This window comes from Centroberyx gerrardi, chromosome 12 (assembly GCF_048128805.1).
Source record: "Centroberyx gerrardi isolate f3 chromosome 12, fCenGer3.hap1.cur.20231027, whole genome shotgun sequence".
Taxonomy (NCBI): domain Eukaryota; kingdom Metazoa; phylum Chordata; class Actinopteri; order Beryciformes; family Berycidae; genus Centroberyx; species Centroberyx gerrardi.
The window spans coordinates 16,959,814-16,972,037 of NC_136008.1; the positions used below are offsets into that span (position 1 = coordinate 16,959,814).

A 12,224-nucleotide genomic window follows, 5' to 3' on the forward strand; every position below is an offset into this window, starting at 1 on the left:
CCCAAGCATGTTGAGAAAATGTGTGAGCAGGATACATTCAAAACCCCACTGTTTATTTCACTTGGGATATTAGGCTCTGTCTCTACTATGGGCATCAAATTCATAGTAACAGCTTTGATTACAGCAGCTTCTCCTGGAATGTGAAACCTTCGGAATTCCCACCCTCTTAGCCATTATGACATCATGCCTTGAATTATATGGGTGAATGTGGCTTCAGAGTGAAACATTTTCCACACAATGTTACTGTAAAATGTGGAAGTCTGTTTTGTGGGTCCTGCATGCCAGCTTGCTGTTCAGCCCGTCTCTAAGCTGTTATCAGTGCTTGGTTGACGTGGGAGACAGTCTCCGGCTGTGTTGGGGCCACGTTTTGACTGAATACAATATTAGGAACGTTGACTCCTGCTTTAGGAAGCTGGACCGTATATTCAACAACAATGAAAGAGTAATTGAAGCTGGCAGAGTGGGTGAGGATTAGTCCTTTTTGTTCTCATGGCACACACGATAAAATCAGTAAATTTAATTCATAATAATTATCAAATCACAAGTAATAGGTTGGGTGCATCTGGACATGTAGGAAGGAAGCTGGCTTGTGATTATGTGATATGTGTTCATCTTTCAGGAAAAGGCTATGATGAGCAGCTGAAGAAAATCCTGTATGCGGAGATCCTGCCCATGGTAGAGGAGTTTGACAAGAAGCTGAATAATGGTATCTAGCCATCTGCCTTGTTAGCCACATAACTACACAAGTAAATTAGTCTTAGAGCCTTGGAAGTGTTAAGTATGGCCAGAAATGGAGGGGAGTTAGAAATGAGAGAATCAAAAATGACGCCCTAGAGCACACACTTCAGCAAGATATGTTGAGCCAAATATTTCTGTCTTCCTCCTCCTCCTACTCCTCCTTTCCATCCATCAGATACAGTATATGAGGAAAGGCTGCAGACAGCGGCAGACAATTTCATTGCAGCTGCCTCCAAACTGCCTAGAGGTGAGACATGTCCCCTTCCCCTCTCCTTCATCTTTTCATCTATAGTAATGCCCATATTAGGTCATTACATCTCCCTCTGATCTCGATAAGGACACCACTTACTTTCTTACAGCTTCACAAATTGCTGTGGAGAACAAAAGGCAGCAGTCAGGTTGAACTGACTTGTATTTCAGTACACTTGTGATAAATCTAGTAATCTGATCTACATCACATTTGGTCATCTAAGTCAACTAAATCTGTGATAACGAACTGTCTTGCATTGTTTTCACAGTCTCCGGATGTTTCCCTCCATGCGGTTAGTACCTTCGGTCCATTTTGTCTGTTCTAATTCATAATTTCTGTCTGGGAAACTTATATTTACAGTATGCATGTTGTTAGAAACAGAATATCTTCAGCTGCCACTGTCAATATAGAAAGTTAGCTTGACCCTAAAGTTTCAGGGGTAGGCAGTAATTGTTCCTTTCTGTATACTGTGCTATTTCCTCACTGTACTCTTGGTCTTGTCTGTGTCATGTTTTAATTTTATGGGTCCATCAGGTTTTCAGAAAGCAGGCACTGTATACAACTGTATTACCTGCCAGTATGACTCCTGTGAGTTCCCTCTAGACTGTCCAGGTGAGTACTAATGATGTCTCCAACACACTTGAGTCAAAAAAAAATACTGGATTACTGATCCTGTTACATCACCATTTTAAACTGAAAAATTATGGGATACTAATCCAGACTTGACACAGTCTTACATAACTGTATTTTCACCTTCACAAGCATCCACTTGGTGCTTCTGATCCTTGAAATGCTCTTAGCAGAAAGTCGGGATTTGAAAAAGCGACCGAGGCTAGGTTTTATTTCCACACATAATATCTTTTGCACCGAGCCCCCAAGGTACTCTTTAAGTCCTTGGCTTCTTTATGCAAGGTGACAGTTGACTCCCACACACCATGGTATTCGTATCAACCCTGTACAGCACAGTCACTGTTTAGCATATCATCACTTTTACTCCACTCCTCAGAGACTGGGCTTAAGTATTATCATTAGGAGGGCTCAGACTGCAAGAGCTCCCCCCTGTGAATGTTATGTACGTGTTTGTGTGCATGTTTGTGTGCATGTTTGTGTGCGTGCCTTGTGTATGTGTGGGTGGGTACGTGTTTGTTTCAGTTACAGAAATCAAAGTAATGGAGAACAACAGGACTCGTATGTGGTGCGATGTGCCATTTCCCTTACCTGAAGATATTGAGGTGATCTGGAGGTATGCAGCAGAGGTACGTCTGACTTAGGCATGGTTCAACATTCAGGGTCGCTGCACTGCAATGTAATTTCCAATTCAATTCCTGGAATTGGAATTGGAATTGCCCCCAGCTCTAAGGAAACACAATTGGAATGACAGGAATTGAATTCCATTAAATTCCATGAAATTCCACTTCTAAGGCTGTCTTGACATGCTAAACATTATAAATCAAACAATCAAATAAAAGACAGTTAAACAAATCAATGACATGCAATCATAATGTATGTATTATGGTTATATGTTATGCAGCAAATACCACCTGAAAAGTACCTTTAACATATTCAGTATTCAATATTGATAATATATAACACCACATTTAATCTCAGATATGTGGTAAGAAAAAAAAAAGCATGGAATTTCCCAGAATTTTATTGAATGAATTAATTCAATTCCAATTCTGTTTCCTGAAGGTTTTTTTTTTTTTTTCAAATTCCAATTCCAGTTCCTCAGCTGAATTGGAATTGATTAGGTCATTCATGAATTGACCCCGACCCTGGTGCATAATCACATAAATGATCCATGCCAACAGAATGTTCACCCAGCTTTGTTATATTTCTGACAGGTGAAAACGCAGCAGGTGGATCAGTTTAAAGAGGTGACTGTGGGGGTGGACAGGCTCTACTCCATCCCCTCAGCCAGCTTGCAGCATCAGGGAACCTACCAGTGTGAGATCTACTCAGGCCAGCATTCCATAGTCAGACTGTACTACTACCTCACAGGTAACAACACATACCAACACATACAATATATCACCACACATTGTGACATTCTTCTGAGCTCAACTCAAGGACAAGGACTCACAATGTTGGTGGCTAGGGCTAGAATGAATTGTTTGTGTTTGTGGCCATGATTTAGAGCAAGTAAGTGTTTATACTATTTTTTTCTTTCTTTCTTTTTTATGTCATTTTACTAGACAAATCATGTAATTTTTGTGTTTTATGTAAAGCACATTTGAATTTGCCTTGTGTATGAAATGTGCTATATAAATAAAGTTTGTCTTGCCTTGCCTATCACTGGCTTGATGATAATTATACCAAAATCTCATAAGGAATTATTACAACTTTTAAAGACTTAATAAATCAGGAATCTTCACCTCTTGTATCCTCAACAAAATTCCCGTCAAACTCCTTATCGTCTACAATTTTTGCTTATGTTACACCCTCTCTCCTTTACCAAATCCTTTATGTCTCATTTGTGTTCACACCCCCCTCCCAATATTCCTTCTCACCATCTCTCTCCACCTCTTTCTCCAAGTGACACCCCAGGTTGTGGTAGGCCAGGCAGAGCTGCAGGAGATATTCGACCTGTCTCTGCTCCCAGGAGGGCGGATAGTCCCCGTGCCTGGTGGTCCTCCCCACTCCCTCCCCCTCCTCCCCTCGCATGTGCTTCTCACCGCCTGTCTGACTGCTTCGCTGCTGCTGCTATTCCTCTCCCTGGGGTAATACAGAGCTATTATTTGCACAATATGAGACATATACGGCAAAGAGACAGGGATACGCATACTTTTCCAATGAATTCAAGATGTCCCTAGCTATTCTGCATAATATACAGCTAAGAGGACTGCATATTATGAGGTTATAGAGTGGTATCATGTCTCTCACTTTGTCTCTGGACATTTCAGGGTTCTGTACTGGTGGTCAATATCAGAGAGCACAAGTGATGGTGAGCAGGCTGAGGGAGGTGAAGACTCAAGATGCCCAGTTAGGGAGATATACGTGGTGCAATAAAGCCATTTCATCAAGCCTCTGCTCGTCCACTGAAGGTTACGTCATAGCTTACAGAAGCCTGTATCTGACTCCTTCCACCACTAGAGGGCAGGACACACATCTTTATCACAGATATCCAGTCCACACATTGTATGTTCCACTGATGACCACATTTAAGACTGCAGTTTATATTCAACAGAAGATTTAGAGCAGTTTTCTACAATTTCCCTACAATTACTACAAGTTTTGCTCTTCAGCTAAATCATTCAGATTTTAGACTCTTTGTTTTTTTCAATTTTCTTTTTTTTTTTTTGGAATCACAAAATTGAAAGTTGGTCTCGGACACAAAACATTTTTACTTTTCATTGCAGCATCATGCCACAGGTTGACTGACATGAAGGAGATGAAAGTGAGGGCTGGACTTGCTTCTAATTGGTCGATGGGACTCGTCCCGCCCATCGTCCCACCTCACCTTTTTGTGTTGGTCATGTGTTCAGATTTGGCAGCTGCTCCGGCGGCTCTGGGAGGTGGGGGAGCCACAGCTAGACCTGATTTGGTGGGGGGGAGACAAGAATGCTGTATTGGGATGTTGTGGGTGCCTGCTCATGCACAGGTAGAAGGTAACGAGGGTGCAGATAGGGCAGCCAAGGAAGCAGGATGTTGGGAGGATGGAGTGATGTAGTATCATCACAGAAGGACTCCATAACCAGCGGCAGAGGGGACAGGAGAGAGGGAGTAAAGAGAGGCATTTCTTAAATATCCAGCCATCAATGAGGGAAGGAAGCAGAGCTGTGATGAGCAGGGAGGATGAGGTAAAGCTGACTAGGCTGAGGCTGGGGCACTTTGGGCTGGGTAGTGGACTGGTGTTGGTTGGGAAACACTGGAATGGAAAGTGTACAGAGTGCTGGGTAATGGAGACAGTGAGTCATGTGATGCTGCAGTGACCTTGCTGCGGGAGGGGAAGAAGAGAGCTATCTGGAGAGTTGGCTGATATGTGTGTAAAAACCTTTTCCTTAAGAGTGCTGTTTGGAGAAAGTGAGCGCCAAAGTCAAATTGCCAAGAACATAATAAACTTCCTATGCCTTCCTCTGACCTGTATTGAAGGATATAGGCTCAAACAGTGCCAACTAGCCAATGGAGCCTCTAATTAACCAAAGGGAGGCAGCAAAGCACAGACCGCACCTAGTCTAAAGTCTACAAGACGCATTGTGACTCAAAACACTGACAATCACATTAGGGCTCTGGGTGGTTGCTGTTTTCAAAGCCAAAGACAACATCCCGAAGTCAGAGATGGATTTGAGGATGTACTGTAATTGCAATAATGATTATTTTTCTGAGAATGTGACACTGTGCTCATACATTGGCCACATATTCATTGCTAGACTAGTAAACACTCAAAACTGAACCTATTAGTTCGTAATGGGGTGTTGCCCAAGAATGCATGGCAAAATTCATTGAACATCACATAACAGATTCATTTCATATCAACAGAAACATAAAAGGAAATATGAATTTGTAATTGTAATTGTAATTTGCTTTGTGGTCAAGTAAAATAAAAAATCTAATGTAGTGTAATTTAGTGGCAAATCTCTATATCTGTCTCCATTATTCAAGTCAGCTTTAAGTTTTATTTAGAGTGCCTTTCACACAAAGGTGTCCCATAGTCCACTGTTTTTATATAGAGGCTGTATTACAAAGGGCAGAGTTGAAGTTGATGTAGCTGATAGTCCATATTCACACACACACACAGTACACACACACAGTTGATGAGAGGATGTTTGGTCTTATGGAGGCAGGGGAGCAAGATATGGGACAGGAAGGGCGTGGCAGAGCAGGACACTGGTGTTGCTGGATTTTAGGCCGTACGGCTCCCAGGAGACACGGAGAGAAAATGGGGATTAGGATTGTGGGTAGGCAACAAGTATATTAATTGGGTCTGCCTTCACTTATTTTGCAGAAAGCTAGTGTTCATAGAATCAGCATCAGGCGATATCGGTGTTAATTGAACAGGTAAGACTTAAAGTGAGTTATTTGTCCCAAAGCAATTTCAGCATGATGGATCTTGCTTGTGACAAATGCTTCTCAATCAACTGTTGCTGCATGTTCATACCCCCTCTCGCCTCAGTTCCTCGCCTTTGAGTGGTCCTTCTGATACATCACTAACACCTCTGAGTGTCAATGAAGGGGGAGTGTTTAGGGGGCATAATGGGACAGGGGGACCCACTCTGCCCAGCCTGCCTCCAGAAGGAAGAGGGAAACACAAGCAAGACAAGCAGAGTGGGTGGGGTCATCACACATAACACAAATCAGACATAATTTACTCAATGATTTCTGTGAGTTGTTAGACCTGTTCATCAAGCATGTGAGCGACAGCACTAAATGTTTGTCATATAGGGTGTGCCAAAAATGTGTATGCCCTTTTCTCCCAAATCACATTTCATCAGAACACATGCTTTTCACTTACTTATGATTCACTTCAAAACATTTGTCAATACACAGGATATAATGTTACTATCCCTTGTGCCATAATCCAAGGTGAGCATTCATATAGAGGCCCAGAGTTTAACAGAATGATTTACTACCGTGCAAATACTGTTTGTACCATAGAAAACATCAGCCTGTATGGTCATAAACTTACAGGACCATGACATGCAGCAACATTCTCCAGCTACCTCCTCCAGCTTTCAGGGTGAATGAGTGTTAGCGTTAACAAGTGGGCACAACTGGCACAGTAGAGCCAAAAGATGGACATCATAACAAAATGTACAATTCATGTCTGCAAAAATATATAAACGAAGTAATCAGAGCTCGAATAATGTTGCTGAAAAATATTGTGTCAGACGGCCTTGTTAATGGTGCGTTTGGAGCAATACTTAATATACAGTAGTTGGCAAAATTCTAGACAATGAGGAAAGTAGTGATTACTTCCCATCTTCCATTTATGTGGTATTTGACAACCTCAAAGTTTGCCAAATTCAACAGTCAAAAACATGCACAGTTGACTCTGAAGGAAGAAATATCACCATCATAAAACCAGAGGAAGATGAAGTCACAAATAGTGGAGGTTTACAAAGACAATTCCCCATAAGTTTGGCATGTGCAGGACTGATAGATAAAGTTGTCGTTTCACTCAAAAAGATTTTTCATCAGGACAAGCATATGTCGTTCTTAGTCGTGTTACAAGTGTCAGTGGCCTAACAATCAAATACTTAAAAGAATCTGGCATTTATTGTAAAAGTAGATGATGCCATAAGCAAAATGAAAATGTTTATATCATGCTCTTTATCAGCTCATAGTTAAGGCCTCGCATAAACTCTACCACTGGATGACATTTGGGGAAAAGAAATAAAACTAAATTCTACACATTTCAATTGGAATACTACATGGTCAGATGTATCTTTATCATCCATATCATCAGGAATCATTACAGTAATCATCAATTGATTCACTATGACTTCATACATAGATGTGATTTTTTTCTTTTTTCTTTTTTTATGTAGACACATCTCTATCATATAAGGAATGAATATAACATTGCTTCAGCATTAATATGCCTTGTACATGGCTGGCAAGTGATGATATGTGTCCACCTGTAAGGTCTTTATGTTCCATAAGCGATAGGAAAATTGTCGCGCTAATGGGTTCCTGGTAGAGTGGAATTGGGGTGTAAGGAGCTGGTCCAGAGATAGGTCAAGGGTGGGGTTATATAGTGCGGAGGAAATGTGAATATAAGCTATGCACCACTAGGCCTCTAGGTGTCACTGCATTACAGTTAGCTACACGAGGACAAGGCCACCTCAAGGCTATGGCTATACTGAATCACTTACTCTTTATAGCAGAGCTTTGAATCATTGCTGATTGCTTCTCGGAGTAAAGAAGCCTGTGAAAAAGACTCTGTAGTACTCTGGCTGACAAAGGTCTCAAAGCCTCACTTGCCAAGCTTCAGTTCTGCCAACCTCAAGTGAAATGTCTTGGATATATTCTTAGAGGCTCACAAAAACTATTGCAATAGTGTGAATACCTGCTCTAACCTCTGTCTAACCTCCCCCGACCAAAAGTGAAATGCTATCCTTCTTGGATGCCGCTGGCTATGGCAGGCAATAGATATTTGACTATGCTGCTCTGGACCTCCCTCTCTGTGATGTCACCACCTCTGACAAACCCAAAGACATTGTATGGACCCCTGAACTGGTTGATGCCTTCAGTGCAATGGAAAAAGTCCTTGCTTTTCCTGACTACTACTTTTCCTCACTACAAACTGCCTTTTTCCCTTTTTGTGGGTTTTGCCACTGAGGTTCTGACACAGTCACATGTTGGCTCACTACGACCTGTAGCCTATTACTCTGCTCAGCTTGGCAGTGCTGCCAAGCTGAGCAACATGCCACCATGTCTGTGTGCTGTTGCTGCTGCTGCTCTCTGTGTCTCTAAATGCTCTCGCCTCACCCTTGATTCTCCTCCTACTTATTGTACCTCATTCTGTCTCTATTCTACTTCAACAGTCAGCCAAAACATTTAACTTCCTCTAGAAACTCCATATAAAAGCAACATTTTTGGCAAATCCTAATCTTACTATCAAGCGCTCACCACCTATTAAGCCATCCACATTTGTGCCCATTAGCTGGAATCGTGATTGTGTACAAACTGTTCTGACAGTAACTTCTAGATTCAGAACAAACTTGTATTCCCGATAGTGACTGTCTTTTCTATATTGATGGCAGCTCTTCTAGACAATCTAATGGGCAAGACTTAAATGCTAGATACCCAGTAGTCACTGATCATGAAGTCATTGGAAGTGCAAAGTTCCCTAACAATTGTTAGGGAATCCCTGCTTGTAAAACAAGCAGGGATGGGGTTAGTACTGTTGTTAGTGACCATGCCCCTACTTTTACAGTTTTTCTCAATCACTTAGATGCATTTCCCTAAACAGTAACCACATTCTCAAAAATTGGCCACGGCACTACTTCAGCTCTCATTGTGTTCACACAAAATGCAAATTTTAAAGCGTTCTCATTTAACTATGACATGCTGGTCAAAACAGATTGTACTTTTGTCAGTCAGCTATGTACATTTCACACTTGCATTGACACAACATACTGTACAACAAGCATTGTGTTTGTACAAAAAAGGCCAGTGTGACGTGTGATTCCAGGTTATTTTTAAGAAAAAATAAAATAAATAGATAAAAATTGATACATTTTAAAGGATGCATTTCACTGGAGTTTGACCTGTCCAATATCTGAGAAGATAAACTCCAGTGAAAGTGCACCTCCATGTATTTTCGGATATAGTGAGAAGAGCTTGATAATTTATTTTTTCTTTGAAACGTGACGGCCTGGACCCTAATGCCATCTATAAGTGAACCTCACATTCCACACTATACTTTAATCCATTTTACACACTTTCATGGCACTGTACGTATACTGTATAGGCTACACAGTCTGTCCAGTTTTGATGCAAATACTTAGCATTTTTTGTGTCAGCAATGATCAAAGGGTGCTATCCATTTAGTGAGTGTTGTAGTGAATTGATTGACTGACTTTGTGTGTTTTGACATATGTGGTTAATGTTTTGAGAGTTTTAGTTTCTTTTGCATGGGTGGCATAGTGTTGTGAGAAACACTTTAGCTGTTTTGGGAATTGCACTTGCGATTGAGAAAAACTGTAATGAAGTCGCTATGTTACAGACAAGCGCTGATACTAAGTGGCTGGCATGGGAATCTGTTGGATATCTTAAGGCATTAGATGTCACCCTGATGGTCTTGTTGTTGCTCCCCAAGCAATGCTTCCTACTTTGATCAGGTTGTTACATGAGCAGGCCCATGTGTCAAAAGGGGGGATGGGAGCTGCAATAACGTCACAGTGGTATGCACCTGGTTTCACAGGGCAGGCAGAACAGTATTGTAAGAGATGTGTAATATGTCAGCAGCACAATACTGGTGCACCAGAGGAAACTACACAGTAATAGTGACAGGGACACTTTCATACACTTTCATACTCGTTATCATCCACAGTCTGCAGGAGCTGTGGAGAGGCAAAATGGCATCATAAAGAATAAACTGGCTAAGCTCTGTAATGAAACAGGACTGAAATGGCCAGATATCCTTACGTGTACTGATGTCTATGAGGGCAACACCAAATAGACAGACAGGAATGTCTCCACATGAAGTTCTAATGGGAAGGTCAATGTCAACTGCACTAACACCTCTTCGCACCCTCTCTAAGGTCGAGCTGCTGCCTGGGGACCAGGCCAGGATGAGGAAGTGACCCTGATCCCATGCCAAGGGATCCAACACCTGGAGTAGAGGCCCTGAGGAAGAGGACATCAGTCCCCTGTCACCGGGATCAATGCAGACCCAGGACAATTGTCCGAACATTAAAAGAAAAAGAAAAACATGGATAAACATTGCAATGATTTGTATCTGAACTTGAGTCATACCATAGCTTTCATGGCTAACAACAATTGTTTCATCTGTGGACTGATCCCTCACTCCACCACTCCCTATGGGTCCAAATGGTCTCTCTGAAAAAAAAAAATAGATTATTTATTGGCCAGTCAAGGTGGAACATGTGCTGTAATTGGTTCAGAATGCTGTACATAATTCCAGACTACAGTAATGTCACAATAGCTCATATCATTGATCATCTTAATGATCAGTCCACTCACAAACCTAACTCAATTTTGGATTGGTTGTCCAATAAGATTAGTGCTTTTGATATGTTATTGCATAATAATCTCTGTACTATTATTGTATTGCAAATTTTTTTTGTGATGATTTACTGTTTGAATATGTTAATCTCTTCTTGTTGCACTAAGGTCTCTGGTTAATGGATATGACCAATTTTTATGGGCGCGAATGAGGAACCTCTCAACCCCTTAGCTCTATACATGGGTTCTGCTAATTTTATTAACCTACCTCACCTTTGTCCTACTTTTACCTAATTCTCCCTAACTCCACTCTCGTATTAATTTGTACTATTTTTATTGTATAATTTTTTATCTTTTATCTTTATGGTTTAATTTTTATGAAAACTACACCTCTACATATTGTAATGAAGATTTCAAGTCCCAGGGAAGATGGTATCTTACTCTGTATTGTGAATATATGTTCAGTTGAGCTATATAATCAAAAAGAGGGAAATGTGGAGGAATATGAACTGTGAATGCGCCATTAGGCCTGTAGGTGTCACTGCAGGCAAGTTGTTTGTAATTTTCCACGATTCTCTGTTAGCTTCTCCCAAAGCAGAGCATATACTGTACATACTAGACCTGTATCCTGTGTTTGGTGAGAAGAATCGTTTCACTGCTATGGTGATGACTTTTCTCCCATGCACATAAAAATGAAAGCAAAATCAACAGCAGTCAACTGAGCTTGTTTATTGAAGAAATTCCATGAGAGCAGGATAAAGAGGTGGATAGGGGTGTTTGTATGTGTCAAGATCTGTACAAATGGTGAGAATGCCTTGTGTGTGTGTGTGTGTGTGTGTGTGTGTGTGTGTGCATGTTAACTTTTGAATTATTATCTTTGGCAGGTAATTAATGTGGCACATTATTGCAGGTTAAGCCGATGTTTAGGCGTTTTTGTGTGCCTTCGTTTTCTTTAATTATTAGTGTGCTTGTTTCAGCAAATCACAGTGATACACTTTTATTTAGTTCTTTATTTTTATCTTTATTGTTCTAACTGTTTCTATCTTCTATCTATTCTATTATCTTCCAGACACTTTTTCGCAAATGAATTCAGCTTGAACCGTTATTATAACCGTGTATTTTCTAAAAGATTCGATTCACAGTTGACAATGACTGGCGGAGTGTTCAGCTCTGCTGGGTGATGTCACAATTCACTCTAGCCTTCAGGCTCTTCTTCCCAACTAATCAGTTTTCAATATACAAATTATTGCTGTTCTGATTGGCTGTTTCATCTTCTTCAGTTTGAGCAGTCACTCTACACCTCTCTAGCTGTTTTATAGACTTGCGCTGGCTTTCACCCTTTCACTCTTTTACTCTTTTACTCTTTCTACTGCTACTAATGCAACTAGATGCACTCGGTAGAGCACATACCTCCGCCAACGCTATGCAATTGTCATATGCCAATTCCACATGTTGAATTTCCACCAAAAATTAATAATTTCTTCCACGCCCGTTACCAACTTGTTTCACATCAGGAGATGGAAACATTTTCATGTAACTTTTCAGTAATTCTATGCCCCCCAAGTTTCATTGTGTTGCGTGAAGCCACGCCCACTGCCACACC

General features: G+C 41.0%; 1 protein-coding gene across 1 annotated transcript; it reads left to right on the forward strand.

The window, feature by feature from the left end:
• Nucleotides 1-250: 250 nt before the first annotated feature.
• On the forward strand, nucleotides 251-10,277 carry spaca6 (sperm acrosome associated 6). The gene is made up of 10 exons (XM_071927030.1): nucleotides 251-464; nucleotides 620-706; nucleotides 914-985; nucleotides 1,257-1,280; nucleotides 1,523-1,600; nucleotides 2,141-2,244; nucleotides 2,833-2,989; nucleotides 3,525-3,708; nucleotides 3,892-3,950; nucleotides 10,198-10,277. The coding sequence occupies exons 1-10, from the start codon at nucleotides 251-253 to the stop codon at nucleotides 10,275-10,277; spliced, it is 1,059 nt and encodes a 352-aa protein (XP_071783131.1).
• Nucleotides 10,278-12,224: the final 1,947 nt, after the last annotated feature.

Excerpts from the sequence above, each read along its gene's own strand:
- spaca6 (XM_071927030.1), top strand. The coding sequence starts at position 251 with ATGTGGAAGTCTGTTTTGTGGGTCCTGCATGCCAGCTTGCTGTTCAGC. Across the intron at positions 1,281-1,522 it reads CGGATGTTTCCCTCCATGCG|GTTTTCAGAAAGCAGGCACT; the intron begins GTTAGTACCTTC and ends TGGGTCCATCAG. Across the intron at positions 2,245-2,832 it reads TCTGGAGGTATGCAGCAGAG|GTGAAAACGCAGCAGGTGGA; the intron begins GTACGTCTGACT and ends TATTTCTGACAG.